The 16,739-nt window shown below is 47.7% G+C and overlaps 2 protein-coding genes across 4 annotated transcripts in view; one reads left to right on the top strand and one right to left on the bottom strand.

Annotated features, from left to right (window-relative positions):
• Positions 1–1,120: 1,120 nt before the first annotated feature.
• Positions 1,121–8,427, top strand: Pram1 (PML-RARA regulated adaptor molecule 1). The gene is made up of 10 exons (XM_048430089.3): positions 1,121–1,211; positions 3,315–4,818; positions 4,901–4,961; positions 5,035–5,111; positions 7,415–7,472; positions 7,568–7,673; positions 7,798–7,960; positions 8,042–8,075; positions 8,153–8,187; positions 8,269–8,427. Exons 1-10 carry the CDS (start codon positions 1,209–1,211, stop codon positions 8,304–8,306), a joined length of 2,079 nt encoding a protein of 692 aa, XP_048286046.1. The 5' UTR covers positions 1,121–1,208; the 3' UTR covers positions 8,307–8,427.
• Positions 8,428–9,011: 584 nt separating this feature from the next.
• The window catches only part of Hnrnpm (heterogeneous nuclear ribonucleoprotein M), a 41,247-nt gene continuing 33,519 nt past the window's right edge, over positions 9,012–16,739 (bottom strand). For 2 of the 3 annotated variants that reach the window (XM_048430083.2, XM_048430085.2), the window contains 4 exons: positions 15,449–15,502; positions 12,464–13,266; positions 11,602–11,653; positions 9,012–9,434 (listed from right to left, as the gene is read on the bottom strand). In XM_048430083.2, coding sequence (XP_048286040.1) covers positions 9,271–9,434; positions 11,602–11,653; positions 12,464–13,266; positions 15,449–15,502 — 1,073 coding nt within the window. In that variant the 3' untranslated portion in view covers positions 9,012–9,270. The remainder of the gene's footprint in view (positions 9,435–11,601; positions 11,654–12,463; positions 13,267–15,448; positions 15,503–16,739) is intronic. The other variant, XM_085692394.2, reaches the window with a different exon arrangement.

The raw sequence follows: 16,739 nt of genomic DNA, 5'->3' as shown, positions 1-16,739 counted from the left end.
GTGTCCTGAAACCACCCTGCCAGGGTCCAAATAATCCTCTTGTTCAGACCACATCCCAGACAGGTGAGCCATAGTCTCTGGAAGAGATCCTTCTGTTAACAGCTCAAGAAACTGTTTCCAAACTGAGAATCATATCTCTCCTGAGTGTTTTGTTCCTGTGGACTGAATCTGGCCATCAGGACTCCCCTTTACCTGCATCTACCTTGGTCCTTCTTTGGGCTCTCAAGGGCCGTTTCCATTTTCTTGCAACCCAGTCTTCTGGTTTCTTCCCCCTCTACTTCCTTTAACCACTGGGAACTTGATGTGTCCTTAAAGACCCCTGCCTCCCCAGGGGCAATGATATTCCCTCACCTCAGTGGCAAATCTTTAACATTATCATCAATGGCAATGCTTAAACTTGCATGGGCGGCCAGTTTATGGCCGTTCTCCAGTTGTCCCTATCCTGGCAGTCTTAGATGCCTGGTTATTGTCATACCCAAGGTTCCACAGTCTTCCTTTACGTGGTCTATCCAGCGGTTTTGTTTTTGTTTTGTTTTACTTTCTCTTTGTCTTATAATGTGCACTCCTCCAACAGCGCTATCCTTGAGTATCTGCTGCCATTCATTCTTATACCCCACCCTATCCCAATCTCTCCCAGTTGAGCCTTATGCTGGGTACCCAGGCCTGGCTGCAGGGGCATTTGTTACCTGAATAGGGAAGTCCTGTTGAGAGTACATATGTTGAAACAAGGAAGGTAGATGAAGCAACACAGGACGACAGATATGTCCTCACCATTGCACCAGCCATATCCTAGCTCTAATTCTTTTCAGAGACTTCCTAAGCCCCAGAGCAAACCGTAACATCCCCACTCGGGTACTCTGTCCCTGTGGCTGTCCTGAGTTTGGGCTTGGCCTGCTTCTTTGGAGACCCCAAAGTGTTAAGAGTAAAGGGGACAATAGGGAATCAAGAGGCTAGTGACGGCTAGTAACTGTGTGCATTAGAGATGTGCTTAGGTATGTTGACCTGAGCTTGGGGACAATAGTAGGCAGGCAGGAACAAGGAGGGGACAGACGGGCCATCTCCGCCTCCTTCCTCCTCTGCCCTCCCCACCCCAACAGCCACTACTTGATGTGTCAGCCAGTGGAGCAGAAACCACAGATACTTCCTCAAAGCAGCAGCCTAAACTCAGAGCCCACTCACCCCCTGAAGCCACATCACCCCCTGAAGCTATGGTGAGTGAGTCCCCAAGCCCCTAGTGGAAGTCCATTCCGGACAGAAACAAGGGGCACAAGCAAAAACTGAGAAACTGGTAAATAGGCCCCATGGGTAGCTTGGCAGAATAGAGCTGGCAAGAGTGTTGCGACGGAATGCTGCAGACAAAGGTAGAGAACAGCCAAGGCATAGCTTGAGCTCTTGTGGACCAGGCTTGGATCTGTGATTGCAGGCGGGGCAGGCTGTCTGCCTGGAATGCCATCTCCTCACCCCAGGTCAGCATCTGGGATGAGAACAGAGGCTTCTTGTGGGGTCAATAACTGGGTCATGCGCCTCCTGCCCCAGCCTCCCTCTCCACCACCACCCTGCTCCCAGCCAGTCATCCAAGCTATGCTCTGCTAACCTTCCGTATCTCTATCTAGAGTTGTTGCCTTAACTCAACAAAGAAATGTCTGACTCTAGGAAAGAACTGCTTCCTTCCCAGAGGTGTTTCGGAATCCCTCCATCTCAGATAGGCTCCCACAATTCTGCCCTCCCTGTCCTAGATGAAGGCAGGCTGAGAGGCCCCTCAGAGCAGGTACTGCCTTGTTATCCACTTGTACCTGTAACCTATGGCATATGGCCAGCTCTGAGAGCACCAGAATGTTCTGAACCTACCATACAGTACATGTGCTCATGTGGAGAGTCTGCGTGCTGGTTGTGTGTGTTGTGAGCCTTCCTGTGTATACCCACATCTTAGACTGAATGTATGTCTGCCTGTCTTTGTAGTTCTGCTTAGACTTTCATTTCTGTAAATATTTACTGAGTACCTACTATGTGCCAGGCACTGGGAAGTCACTGATGATCTAGATGTATGTGAAGGTTGGGTCTTCCTTGATGACTTCATTTTCATGACAGGGTCTCTAACTGTAGCCTGCTGACTTAGCTAGCCTGGCTAGCCAGCAAGCCCTAGAGGATCCTCTCTCAAGGCCTCTCCAAGTGCTGCTCCTGGCTTTTTTTAATGGATGGATACTGAGGATAGAACTCAGGTAGTCAGACTTTCATGACAAATACTTTGCCTACTGAACAATCTTTTTATCTTCCCAACTAGAACTTTAACAGTTTAGTCAAACTGGGTGTGGTGCACACACCTTAATCCCAGCATGTGGGAGGTGGAGGCAGGAGGATAAGGAGCTTATTCTCAGCTACATAGCAAGTGTGAGGCCAGCCTGGGATATACGAGACCCTGCTTCAATAAACAAACAAGACAAAAACGCTAGTCAGTGATGTGGTGTGGCTCAATGTCACAGAGCTTGCTTAGCAAAGTACTGGGCTCCATCCCCAACACTAGAAAAATACAAAACCCCAAAACAACCTGGTATAAAGACATTACAGCAGAACTAATATAAAAAATTTGATAGGTGATGGGAGATATAAAGAGAACAGTTAGGAAGGGCAGTGAAGGTGGACAACTGGGCAGGGGAAATTAATTTAAAATAGGGTTGTCTCCTTAAGAAGTATTGTCGCAAAGACATGGAGGAAGAAGAGGACAGACCCGTGTATTGAGATGTGTGCATTACAAACATGACAGAAGCTATGAGAAAGTTTTTGCTTTCCCTGGAGAAATGAAAACTGAGAGGTTGGGAACGGAGAGATTCAGCAGGCCTCCTTTAGAGCCCATTACAGTGTTCAGGGCTATGGGGATAGCTCCTCCAGCTGGGGTGATAGTGAGAAGTGGTTGGATTCCGGATGTATTTTGAAATCAGAACAAAACAGGCTGGGGAGAACCTGGTGGTCAGGCAGGGGGCAAAAGTTTAAGGTATTGGGAAGCACCATGTGGGGGCCATGGGCTAGTAGAGAGGCATCAGGAGCTAGGTCCTGTTAGAGATGAGGTTAGACCCAGCTTAGGCGGAGGAGTCAGGGGTGTGTGGCTTCCAGGAACCTGAGGAATAGTTCTTACCCAAAAAGAGAAGCTGGCTGAGGTAGAGCTGAGGTTGAGGAAGAAGCAGTGGTAGAATGGGAGCCAAAGGGAAAGGGAGGGTGATGGGTTTGTATGTCTTTGACCAACTCTATCTGTAAGTACCTAGTTGTTTCTCCATCTGCTTTCTTGTATGAGACTCTTCCTGAATAATCTGTCTTCTTAGGGAAGCAATCAGGACTTCCGAAACCTCCAAGCTAAGTTCCAGGCCTCTCAAGAGCCTGGAGAACCATCCAGAAAACCCATAAAGCCTGAGTTCAACAAACTCCTGAAGAAGTTTCCACAGACTGAGTTAAGTGAGCAGCCCAAGAAGGCCTCACAGTCTGAGCTCAGTACAGTGTCCTTGAAACCCCTGCAGCTGCAGTTTGCTGACATCCCCAGGACCTCACAGTCAGTTCTCAGAACGTCACCGCAGCCTGAGTTCACTGAGCAGCCCAAGAAGCCTCTACAGTCTGAGCTCAGAGATCTCCCAAGGAAGCCTCCACATCCAGAGTTCACTGGTCTCAAGAAGCCCTCACAGGCTGAGTTCACAGATTCCAAGAAGCCCCCACAGCCCCAGTTTGCCAGCCTCCCTAAGCCCTCACAGCCTGAGTTCACTAATCTCCCCAAGAAGCTTCCCAAACTCGAGTTTGGTGAACTCACCAAGAAGTCTCCACAGCTTGAGGCATCCCAGGAGCCTAGTATACCTACCCAGAAGCCCCTGAAATCTGAGCTCAGCAATCCTGCCAGACCCCCAGTAGAGCTCAAACCTACCACATTTCCCAAGAAGTTCTGGAAGCCCGAGTCCAGTGAGGCCCCTCTGAAGTCCTTGTCATTTGAGTCCAGTACTTTTCCCAAGAAGCCACTGCAGCCTCAGGCTGCTGGTTCCTCTAGGACGTCCCTGACACAGGTAGAGTCCAGCGAAGTTCCTCAGACATCCAAGCCTGGGTCCAGTGAGTTTTACCCCCACTCGCCAGAGCCTGATGTCAGTACCTTTCCCAAGAAGTCCCTGCAGTCTGAGCTCAGTGAGAATTTCAAGAAATCTCCATCTCTTCAGGCCACTGGTTACACAAAGTCTCCACAGCAGCCCATGTCCTATGAGGTCCCCCAGACACCCTCTTGGAAGCCTGAGTCATGTAATCCCCCATCTCACTCCCTGCAGCCGGACTTCCAGGCACTGCCCAAGAAGCATCCACAGCTCCAGCTAAGTGACCTTACCAGGACATCCTCGGAGCCCGAAGTCTGCAAATTTCCCAAGAAGCCTCAGCAGCCAGCCCCCAAAGTGCTTTCTAAGAAGCCCTCGCAGCGGGAACTGGGTCATCTCCCTAGAACATCCTCAGAGCCTGAGTTCAGTTCACTCCCCAAGAAGTTTCTGCAGCCTCAACATGGCAAGTTCTTCCAGCCTGACTTTCCCAAGGGTCTGCCCAGAAAGCCCAAACTTCCTGGTTCAGTATCTGAGTGCTCCCTGGCCTCTGCCTTTGAGGGTTTCAGCCCCCAGTTCCCCCTCAGCCCTGGGTATGGAGTCTCTCGGACACCCAATTGGAGATCAGAAGACTTCCAAGTCCAGCACCCGCCCCAGCGAAGGCCTTTGCCTTCAGCCAGCAGCCTGGGATCTCCTCCAGCCAAGCCCCCATTACCACCTGTCCCCATCAATATCCAAAGCTTCCGGAGAGCCTCAGCAACAGCCACAGGTGAGTTAGAGTAGGTGGTTCAGACAGAGGAGGGGGAAAATATCTGGGTAGGGCCACTTCCTTCCCGTCCTCTCTTCCACAGCTGTACTGAAGACTGGCTCTTCTGGGACCCACTTCCCAGCCCAACCTCAACAGATCCTGCAGTGAGTGTTGGGAGAAAGGGGCCAGGCATGGGTGTAAGGCTAAAGGAGGCCCTCACCTCACGTATCCTTGCAGGAACCCGGACGAGATCTATGAGCTGTATGATGCTGTGGAAGCCACAAGTGACTCTAGTCTCAGCCCCAGAGGCAGAGGTTTGTAGGTGGTCTAGGTGGTTGGCTTGGGTACCCATGAAATATTAGTTACAAAGGCATGCTCGCATGATCCAAGTTTAAGAACACAGTGACCCAGACCAGACTGGATGCTGCTGGGCCAGATGGTAAGGAAGGGGAAGCCCAGAGGCACCCAAGAAGCCAAGCTTTCTGTAGGTAGAAGCATGGTCAAGTCAGGTGACAAGAGGCCTGGACAACAATGGAAGAATTACAGAAACCATAGTTGGCAAACCAGACAAGATGGTGTATCAGGCAGGGAATGAGTGGCATGCTCCTTTCATATACCCTAGCACTCGTGCAGAGGAGTCATGCAGGATCATGGATAAGGAAGGCATCAGGTTCCAAAGTTGGGCAAGGTTAATTACAATGTACACCTGTAACTCCAGCATTTAGGCAGCAGGATGATCTGCCTTGGCTACTCAGCAACCAAGACCAGCCTGGATGAGACCCTGCAAACAACCAAAGCAAATGCCACCCACCAGGTTCCTTGCAGTTCATCTCAAGAGAATGTACCAGCAAAATGTATACATGCAGCAGCAGGTTTTCCTTTATTCTAAGTCAGTCTGAGGGGCTCCACGATTGGTGTCTCTATGGCAACAGCATGGGGTTTTATGAACGAGCTTTGATGATTTGTAGCCAAGGGAGTTACCCCATTGCCAATAAGGATGTTCAAGGATCTGAGACTAGGCCTAGCCAGCTAAGCGCCCCCACCCACCAGCTATTCCATTTTACTAGCTTACTAGGGCTCCTAGGAGGGTCTTTTGGCCTTGGGATGCTGGAGGTCCTGATACAAAGCCAGATGCTTTCAAATTCTCCAGCCCTTGCTCCTTTCTGGGTCCTTTTTGTTTGCTTCTCCTGGTTCATCAAGAGAATGCCCATAGTGCTTCTGTGGAGGGGGAGCTCTATACTTGGGGGAGGGGTCACGGTTCAAGATCATGATCAAACATCAGACCCCTGAATTTCTCCTTTCAGTGCAATGTGTGAGCCTCCCTGTGGCGCAGAGCCTCTCAAAGTCCGTTCTGAGTATTTCAGAGTCATCTTTCTAGTACCAGAGTGGCCTGGGGACCACCTATTCTTTGGTTCCTTTGAAACATGGCAGCCCCCCCACATCTTTTGTCAATTGGGAACTCACAAGGAAGGCCAGGGTTCAGCCTTTCCAGGATTATATGTAGACCACCAGTGGCCTGCTCAGAACAAGCTGCAGGATGACCCAGAACTAGAGAGCCCAGTACTGTCACAGTCAAGTTTGCTTCTAGCTGTGAGACCACTCAAGGCTGAGGCAGATCATGAGAAAAAGCAGGTGCAGTACAGGTTGAGTAGGACCCAGATCTCTGCCTACAGAGTAGAAATCAAGCTTATCACTGACTTAGTATGACAGTCACCCCTCTGTGGGCTATAATCAGAAAGGATAGTTGGTCCAAAGTGACATTTGGGTCATCAACAAAATGGGACCTCTGATTCAGATCCTCACTAACCCCGATCTTGAAGAGGCTGTCACCCAAGCCTCCAGCCAACAGTTGGTCTTATTCTGGAAGCCTGTCCTACTGCTGGGAAGTGATACAAGTCAACCCTCTGGGAAACCCTACCATTCAGTCTCAGCGGCAGAAGGTTCAGGCTAAGAACTCCACCCCAGGGACGTGGTGGTGGTGTGTGCCTTTCCCGGCATTTGGGAGGCAAAGGCAGGTGGACCTGAGTTCAAGGCCAGCCTGGTCTACAGAGTGGATTCCAGAACAGTCAAGTCTACACAGAGAAACCCTGTCTTCAAAAGACCAACCAACCAACCAAAAAACTCCACCCTGGTTGCTCCTCCTTAGAGGCAAGCTATGGATGGCTACAATGTAATTATTTGTTTTTAGTTCTGAATCCAAAATTTTATCACAACTCCCAACATATTCTGGGAGGTAGAAGAAAAATGGCTCCCAAAGTCTACGACTTATGGGCTGATCATGGTGGCCACAGCTTTTGATACTAGCACTCAGGGAGACAGAGGCAGATAGATCTAGGACAGCCTAGTCTATATAGTTCGAGAACAAAAACCAAACACAAAGGCCTACAAATCCATCCCATCTCTACAATTTTAGACAGTTAGCCAACTTCTCAGTCTTTATTTTCCTCACCAAAACAAACCTTACCCACAAGGACTGATGAACCCTGAGAAAAGTACACAAGAAGAGTGGTCAATTCAGGGAAGCCCTGAGGATCCAGAGAGCAAACTCAACCCATCAAGTCACTAGGGTAGATAAAGAGCTAGGGACCTTTGTCCTGACTCTGTCCAATGCCCTCAGATGAAGTGCAGTCTACCCAGCAAGCCACCAGATGGCCTCAGCAGGACGCTGAGCTCAGGTACATGGGGCAAATGGGGTGATTTGGGCTGAGATCTGGGACTCTAATAGAGGATACTTCTTACTCGTAAGTACTCCAACGTCTGGGTCTTCTAGGAAGAATGCTACTCAGCTACAGCAGCTGCCATCCACAGACCCCAAGCTGCTGAAACAGATCAGGAAGGCAGAGAAAGCTGAGCGAGAGTTTAGAAAGAAGTTCAAGGTGAGAACACTGAGTGAGTCCTGGGATGACTGGTACCCAAGGCCCATGATTTACATCCAGGGTAAGAAACCAAGGTAACAGCAGATACAGAAAGTCTTAACATGTTAACATGATGTTCCTTAAGTTTGAAGGTGAGATTGTGATTCAAACAAAGATGATGATTGACCCCAATGCCAAGACCCGGCGTGGGGGTGGCAAGCACCTGGGTATCCGGCGTGGAGAAATCCTGGAGGTGATCGAGTTTACTAACAAGGATGAGATGCTGTGCCGGGACCCCAAGGGCAAGTGTAAGTGTGTTTGGTTCACATCTAGGGAAAGGAGTGAGAGTGCTAAAGATGAGAATCCATTTTATCTGTTCTCCCCTGCAGATGGCTATGTACCCAGAACTGTACTGTTGCCCTTGTAAGTACTGGTCCTGCCTGGGTGGAATGGGGAACACCAAGGTTGGCTCCTATTGACAATACTGTGCTCTCTGCCAGGGAAACAGAAGTATACGATGATGTCAGCTTCTGGGGTATGTGCAGTGAATCCCACGGGGATACTTGTTATCATGCCTCTGTGGCACAGGATCACTTGAATTCATCCTTCTTTGCAGACCCTCTGGACAACCAACCATTTCCTCAGGGACAGTAAGGCAGACAGACAGGTGGGTTCCAGAACCACCAGCCCAGCCACTGCTCACCCAGGAGCCCTGGATCCCAGCCTGGCAAACAGATACCCAACATGCCCACATAAAACCCCTCTTTAAAACATCCTTGTTTGTTTCTTGTCCTCTTCTTACTGACTAGAACACACAGCAGAACACAGGCACATGCAAGGGACACCAAAGGTGAAACAAAGAAAAATCAAATGCCCACCCAATAGGAAAGGAGCTGCTGAAGATGCACCCATACATATCCTAGATGACCAGTAGCTGTATCCCAAAATTCCTTGTAGGCTTCAGGCATTTGTGTTGTCAAGTGAGTCTATAACAGCCCTTCACTGGTGGAACTCCTGCCTAACAAGACATCAGTATGAAGTATTTCCCAAATAGTGACATTCTTAGTGGTCTTGAACAAAAAGCCAAATTGAAGTGAGCTTCACTCAGTGTCTGGGACTCACAGAATAAAGCCACAGGATGATTTTCGGGATTGTTATTGTCACCCCAGGGAAGATCCACTAGTGTTCCTACTATAACTAGGGTCTGCTCTCCAAACAGTGGAGTCCACAGACAACAGCAATGAGTAAGATCCCTGGAGGTCACAGCTCCCAGGAAGGAAGAAGTACAAGCTGCCCCAGTCTCGCAGAACTCAGATGGCCACCTCTACAACAGATACACACACAAAAAAAGGAGGCCACTTTCAGGAACTGGTATTTATTATCAAAGTCATATTTGATGTCAACAAGATGCCACAACTACAAAAAAAATTGTGCACATTGCAATCTCAATGCAAACAGTCAAATGGAACCCCAATCATTAAAATATTAATTCAGATCACCCCAAAAAGCAACTGAATTTTTTAAACATCTTTATACATCCAGCCAACAAATTAAAATGGTTAACAAGAAAAAATACAAATTCAGAGGTCTGGTATTGATGTTTAAAAAAGGCAACTGCTTAAGCATTTCTATCGATTCGAACATCAATCTCTCGGCCACTCAGCTTCATGCCATTCATCATCCGGCAGGCTCTCTCAGCCACCTCTGGAGATTCAAACTTAACCACACCGCACCCCTTGGACTTTCCGTTCTCCATCTTGATGTCGGCGTACAGCACGTGGCCTGGCACAGGGAGGGAAGAAGAGACCACACGCATCAGGCAAACCCAGAGCTCAGCCTCAGTCTGGGCTCCACTCAGTCCAGATCACCTGTTGGATTTCGGTGACAGAGTCAAAAAGGAGAGAGGCCCTTGCGCATGAAGCGAATGCTCAGAACACCACGTATGGCGCCAGCAACTACAGCCCTCTCCACTCTATTGCCATTGTTCTCCAAGCAGGACAACAGCCTAAGCTGCTGTGAAGAACTTGCCAAGCAGCTTCAAATGTTCACCTTTCTGCTCCAGCAAGTTACACGGAGAGGGGCCTATGTGGAGTCAACTTTTGTTTAGAATTCTAGAGGCTTGATTGTTGAATACTACTATCTGGTCACAAGGCCACTGCCAATATAATACTTCTACACTGCCCTAATGTAAGCCAGGTACACCTAGTGAGTAGCTTACACATATCCATTCATAGACATATTAAGCACCCAGGTTATTAAGTACCCAGGTATGTGTCAAGCACAAAAGAAATGGGTCTATAATAGAGCAGAAGTCAAAGACACATTAGTGCTGTTAGGGCCCATAATTCTTGTGCTAATAATAATAATGGCTTGGGAGAGATGACACTCCAGTGGCTACTCATGATAAAGTTGTGAAAGATATTAACAAGCAATTCATCAGAAAACATGCCTGCCAAAGCAGGACACAATGGTACACATCTGCAACCCAGCACTTGAGAGGTTAAAGCAAGATTTTGAGTTCTAGGCCAGACTGGAGCTACATGGCAAGACCCAGGCTCAAAAGAAGGGAATGACAAGACAGAACTAAAGGAGGGAAGACAGAAAGGAGAAGAGAAAGGCAGCTCACCTGGAATCCCAGCCCTTGGGAAGTGGAGGTAGGAGAATCAAGAGTTCAAAGTCACTGAGGTTGTAGCTCAGTGTATACAGTGCTTGTTTAGCATGCACAAAACTCTGGGTTTGAGTCCTAGCACTTATACAAACCAGGCACAGTGGCACACCCCTGTAATCCCAGCATTCAGGAGTTAGAAGTTCAAGGTTATTTTCTGGCTATACAATAGTAAGTTTAAGGGCCACTCTGAGTTCAAGAGACCCAATGTTAAAACAACAACAACAACAACAACAACAAAAGCAAGGCAAAAGAAAACAAAACAAGACAAACAAACAAACAAACCAATCAAAACCAAAAACCTGAGAGTTCAAGATCATTCTTGGCTACATAATGACTTTGTAGTCAATTTGGGCTAGTTGGATCCTATCTCAAAAAGGAAAAAAGGGAAGGACAAAACAGTAGGGAAAAGGGAAGGTAGTCTTCTGGCAAGTTCAAGGGCAGTAGGGAGATAAGTTTCCAGAAGATTTTGAGTTTGCATTTTTCTCAGAGGTGGAGAGAGTGGCATGTTCCAATCTGAGCTTTTTGAGTATCTAGTTAGAACCAGGGGACAGCACTACTTCTGAATGCTGAGCCATTTCTAAATGAGGAAACAAGAAACAGGTGTTTTGATTGAGCTTAACTGAGAACGTGCAATGGTACGGGAAGACTGCATCGTGGTCACCAAGGAAGCTTTCCAGAAAGGTTGCATAGGTGTGCCTATGAATCCACAGAGACTTTCAGTCTATCCTGTGTGCCCAGACCAGACCCATAACTGCTGAGCATATGAGTACTCTGGGCAACTAAACCAGCTATGGGCTTCATGGGGGAAAGCAACTTGTCTTGGATTTACTTCTTTTGTTTTTGCTTCTTATAAATCTGTGACCTTAGGAAAGTGGCTTTGCTGACTCTTATGTAAAAAGATGACAATACTGCCTTCTCTCAGAAACTGAGAAAACAGTGGCGGCATTTGCCCGTAGAGTCAGAACATGAAAGGCCTGAGAGGGAAAAGAATCATGAACTCAAGTCCAGCTTAAGTTGTAGCAGAGACAGAGAGACTGTCTCAAAAACTAACTAGAGAGGAACAGGACAGATGAAATGAGCACATGGCATGACACAAACCAGGACACCCAACACCTGCCTACATAGCTGCAGAGGCAGAACAATGGCAAGGCCATGGACACTCGAGAGCCCATAGACAGTGGCTAAGGCTAGGAAGGAAGCTTCACTGCTACAACTCAACAGCATCACCAACAAGCCACAACACAGAAATGCACAGACAGTCTTTCTCAAACAGACACTTACCACATTCGTTGAATTTGTCTTTTAGCATTTTCCATGTAAAATCAAATGGGAGCTGAGGAAAAAGAGAGCAGACTAATCTGTGATGCAACCAAATCTCAGTGTACAGACATCACAATAAATACAAGATTACGATTTGAAGGTTTCCATGGGCTGGGGGTGTAGCTTAGGTGCAGGGCGATTTGCCTAGTATGTGTATAACCCTAGAGCACCCATGTGCTCCATGCCAGCACCACCAATGGGGTCAATGCCAGGACCCATCCCCAGTACCCCCAATTCCAAAAAAATCTCCACTTCTCATCAGAGTCTGGCTGACTTCTTTATGACAATCAGCAGAGAAGAAAACAAATCCCTAGCTTATGGGTATATCCTAAGAGCTAAGTGGGCAACCCATAATCTACTGACAAAATATAATTCTATCATAACCACCTTTCTCTGAATCACTGTGCCAAGACTAAAGTGTCCCTCAAGCCAAGGGAATCAGAAACCACAAACCTTTAGAGCCCAGTCTACTCTATTGACCCACATATCCCAGACAAATGAAAGACTATAATTTTGTTTCTTTGTGTTTTAGAGACAGGGTCTCACTTGGCAGCTCTTGTTAACCTAGATCTCACAGAGACCCACCTAACCTTTACCTCCAGAGTGCAGGAATTAAAAGAATGGGCCATCATGCCTGGCCCTGGGACTATTCCTTCTGTAAACACTCAATCTCCAGTTCAGTTTTGGGGATGGACAAGTTATATTCCCCATGCTGCCCAGTTCTCCCTTCAGCAGACATCCCTCTGGTCTACATCACTCAGCCCACTGATCTCCCCACCATTCATTCACAACAACACTGAGGAGCTCCTGAAGAACCACTTACATTTCTCACAAATATCTGGCAAGCCTTCCTGGCTACTCCAGGTGCATGGCCTCCAGCTCCGCCAAAGGAACCTGCGAAGCTTCCTCCAAAGTTGCCCCGCTCCATCTCAATGGCTCGGTCAAAGCTAGCACCTCCAGCGCCACCCATGGCCAGGCCCATTCGCTCAATGCCAGCGCCCAATGCCGGGCCCATGGCAGGGCCCATGCGCTCCAGGCTGTTGGCGCCCATTCGCTCCAGGCCCATACGCTCCAAACTGTTGGCTCCCATGCGCTCCAGGCCCATGCGCTCCAGGTTGTTGGCGCCCATGCGCTCCAGGCCGGTGGCCATTCGATCCATCACAGGGCCCATGCGCTCCAGGCCGGCCCCCATGCCTGTGGGCACCATGCGATCCATGCTCAGGCCCATACGCTCAATGGCTGGGCCCATGCGCTCTACACCAGAGCCCATACGCTCAATGGTCTGGCCCACTCGGTCAATGGGCGCGGCCATTCGCTCCAGGCCAAAGCCCATGCCGGCACCCATGCGCTCCACGCCAGAGCCAATGCGCTCCATGGTCTGGCCCATGCGCTCAATACTGGAGGCCATGTGGTCAAGACCTAGTGGGCCCATGCGCTCAATGCCAGAGCCCATGCGCTCAACTGAGCCCATGCGGTCCATGACCAGGCCCATGCGCTCAATCTCAGAGCCCACTCGATCCATGCCATGGCCTAGGCCTGCGCCCATGCGCTCCATGCCAGCACCGCCAATGCGGTCAATGCCAGGGCCCATCCTCTCGATCCCAGGGACACTGCCTCCAGCTCCACCTGAAACAGGAATAAAAAGTACAAGTGGAAGTCAGGGACTTGTGTAGGCATTCATATACCAATGCATGCCTGGCTGGGCACTTCAGATCCCAAGTTCAATCACAAATCAGGAAGTCATACTCAAAATAAATTATTAAGAAAACCCAATGTTAGCAACAAGATCTCCACAATCATCCTTTCCACTCCACAGCACAGGTACAAATTTCACAATAAAATTTAAGTAATAAAAATTCACCCTCACTAGGTGGTAGTAACGCACCGGTTTAACAACAGCACTGGGGCAGAGGCTGACTTGGTCTACAAACTGAGTTCCAGGGCAGCCAAGGCTATACCACAGAAAAAAAACCCTGCCTCAAGAGGGGGTTAAAAAAAAAAAAGACAAAATAACAAAAACCAAACAAACAAACAAAAACAACACCCATCATAAACCAAAAAAACTTCACCTTCATGCTGGTACCTATGACAAACCTGAGTCACATATCAATTCCTGAAAACTTTAGTTTCTTCATCAGCAGACATTGAGAAACCCTCTCAAAGAAGCACGCAAAACTTTATACTCAGTAACTCATGGTAACTGGTAAGTTACATGGAGACAATCCAAAGCCACTTACAACCTTTATCCTCTTTCAACTTGTTCCTCTTAAGACACCCTGCTGACAGCCAGTCTGGCTGCCATTTCCTTAGCACTTCCAGGGCACAGTGACTACACAGCCATGTAAGCAGAAGGTAAAGTTCGTGTACACACGCACACAAACTGGTCATTTCTTGGGACCTTTCCTTCTGTGCAAGAAATTGACAGCTTGTGTATATTTATTTTATTGGCTTTGGAAGAAAGATGCTGATAGCAAGGCAGGGTCAATGACCAGTGCACAATGACACTCAACCATGGTGTTTGCAACCCTGGACAGGGAAGGTATGGCTCTATCAAAGCCATGACCCATCACTTCACCATGCAGAGCTCAAAACCGAAATTTCGTAGTGCCCACCACTCAACACGGCAGTCTAACCAATGGTTAGCCTACTATTGACCCAAAATGTAAAATTCAAGCCGGGTGATGGTGGCACATGCCTTTAATCCCAGCACTTGGGAGGCAGATCTCTGTGAGTTCAAGGCTAGCCTGGTCTATAAGAGCTAGTTCCAGGACAGGCTACAAAGCTACAGAGAAACTTTGTTGGGGGCGGGGGGGGGGGAGGGTTTTCAACAAGAGAACAATCAGCAATTTTTGTAACAGTATGTAACTCTAAAGTTATATGGCCTGGCACAAGTCAATTCACTTCTCTGTGCCCACTTCTGTGGCTAAAATGCAGCGCACGCACATGCACACGCACAACTTCAAGAATGTTAGTGTTTCAGAATAGAGATAGCTCAGAAAGCAACTTTTTCACACTGCAAGAGGAAAACAGGTTCTGGCTTGACATATACTGTAGCAATGATGCTGGCAGCCCCATGCCAACAGTAGCAAACCAGGAAAGACCTAAGCAGAGCTCCCATAGAAATGCCTGGCAAGTGGGCTGCCAAAGGAAAGCCAAACTTGAAGGCTGGAGAAAAAAAAGGGGGGGGGTGCTTAAAAGGTACAGTTAGGGCTGGAGAGCTAGCTCATAGTTCATTCAGTTCCCAGCATCACACAGCTCACAACCACCTACAGTTCCCTGCCTCTAGTGTCTACTGGCACCTGTACTCATGTGCACATTCCTTTACATAACACACAATCATATCTTTTTTAAAAAATGGTACAGTTAATTATAAGTGCTCATAAAACTATCATGTAAGAACATATACCAAAATGTTTGCAGTATTCATCAATGGACACTGGGCCTATAGATATTCATTCCTTGACTCTTTCTAATGAACACACATGCGTGTTTCAACAAGCATTTATCATGTATTAGGTGGTACACTTTTCAGTTTTAAAAGTTTTTACATGCACTGGCTCTTTACATGCCTCTGAGGTGAAACCTATTGTTCCCCCATTTTAAAGTCGAGCACTACAAATGTAGATACTGTCACTCACCACAAGCCACACAGCTATGGAAAGGCAGCAATTGCTCCGACCCTAGGTAGTCTGTGTCAGAGCCCATGTTTTGCCACACTACTGTTGAGTCCCCATTAAATGCCTGTTCTAACAACAACAACAACAACAACAACAATGATGAATCAGAATATCAAGCTAAGTGATCCTACCTCCTCCCTGCTTTGCAATGATCTCTCCTCTCTTCAGTGCATTACTTAGGATTTCTAAGGAAATCAGGAAGAAAAAATAATTAGTCAAAATTTTCTGTAACAGAAACCTTCCTATTACATTCTGGAAGCATAATAGTTTTTTATTTTCATTCCCTTTTAAAGAAAAGGAAAGGGGTTTAAGAAACACACATAAACAAAATCATTTTACAGAAAACAGGAAAGCCACAACGCTAGGGCTCCTTATAGCTTCAGAGTCAGGCCCAGTTTACAGGGGTGCCTGCAAATTCATTCCAGCAGAGAGATGGTGTGCATTAATGAGCTAAACTCAGACAGGAGAAGAGGGCCCTCAACCCTTGCTCAGCAGCAGTTTTCTAGAGGTGTTCTGGACACTCAGTATCGAGGCTTTCCCAATGAGCAGGAAACCCAGGCCTTTCTATGTCTTCTACTCAGAAGCCTGAAGCCTGCCTGCACAGATTCACCCTTCTCTGCACCACAAAATAAAGCTGTAGTTGTATAGAACCAGGAAGTGAGAACCATCAGTACCCAAGGAGCAAGCAGGATGTGATGTTGACAAAGACACAGGAGAATTATTTCCCTGCCCCATTGTCCCGTCAAGAAAACACCCAACCTTCCTTAAAGTCTGCCACTATCATTAATAGCATCCTCAGAAATTAAGGTTTTAGCTTCTATCATGTGAGAAGAGAGCTACAAGCAGAAAAGAGGTCTTTAACCATCAATCACAGGACTTCCCAGCTGTCAGAATTGTTTGCAAACTTTTACGGAATGATGTACAGAAGCAGATGCGTTTTCTGTGGGTGTGTGGCCATAGCAATCTTAAGAGCATCCTTGCCAACAGTAGGCATCTGATAGGACAGAAGGAACCCCTACCCATTGTAACCTCTGCCACTCCTGAAGACCACTGTCACTAGAGACTCTGCCATTTCCTTTTAGTTGGGGAACACCTACTACTATGTAGTGTTTATTATAAGAGAGGAGAGGTGCCGGGCAGTGGTGACACACACCTTTAATCTCAGCACTCGGGAGGGCAGAGGCAGGCGGATCTCTGTGAGTTCGAGGCCAGCCTGGTCTACAAGAGCTAGTTCCAGGACAGACTCCAAAGCTACAGAGAACCCTGTCTCAAAAAACCAAAAAGAGCAGAGGTAACGGAAGTCACCATGGTCATTTATGCAGGATGCATGAAAGTATGGACAGTATTTGCAAGGTACTGGGAGAAGATTATTTGAGTGTACCACCCTGACTGTTGATGAAGAAACGGAATAATTAGCCTTCT

Source organism: Myodes glareolus, chromosome 8 (genome assembly GCF_982192425.1).
Source record: "Myodes glareolus chromosome 8, mMyoGla1.1, whole genome shotgun sequence".
In the NCBI taxonomy this organism is placed as follows: domain Eukaryota; kingdom Metazoa; phylum Chordata; class Mammalia; order Rodentia; family Cricetidae; genus Myodes; species Myodes glareolus.
The sequence above is the reverse complement of the archived record's forward strand: the minus strand, read 5'-3'. Positions and strand labels throughout refer to the sequence as shown.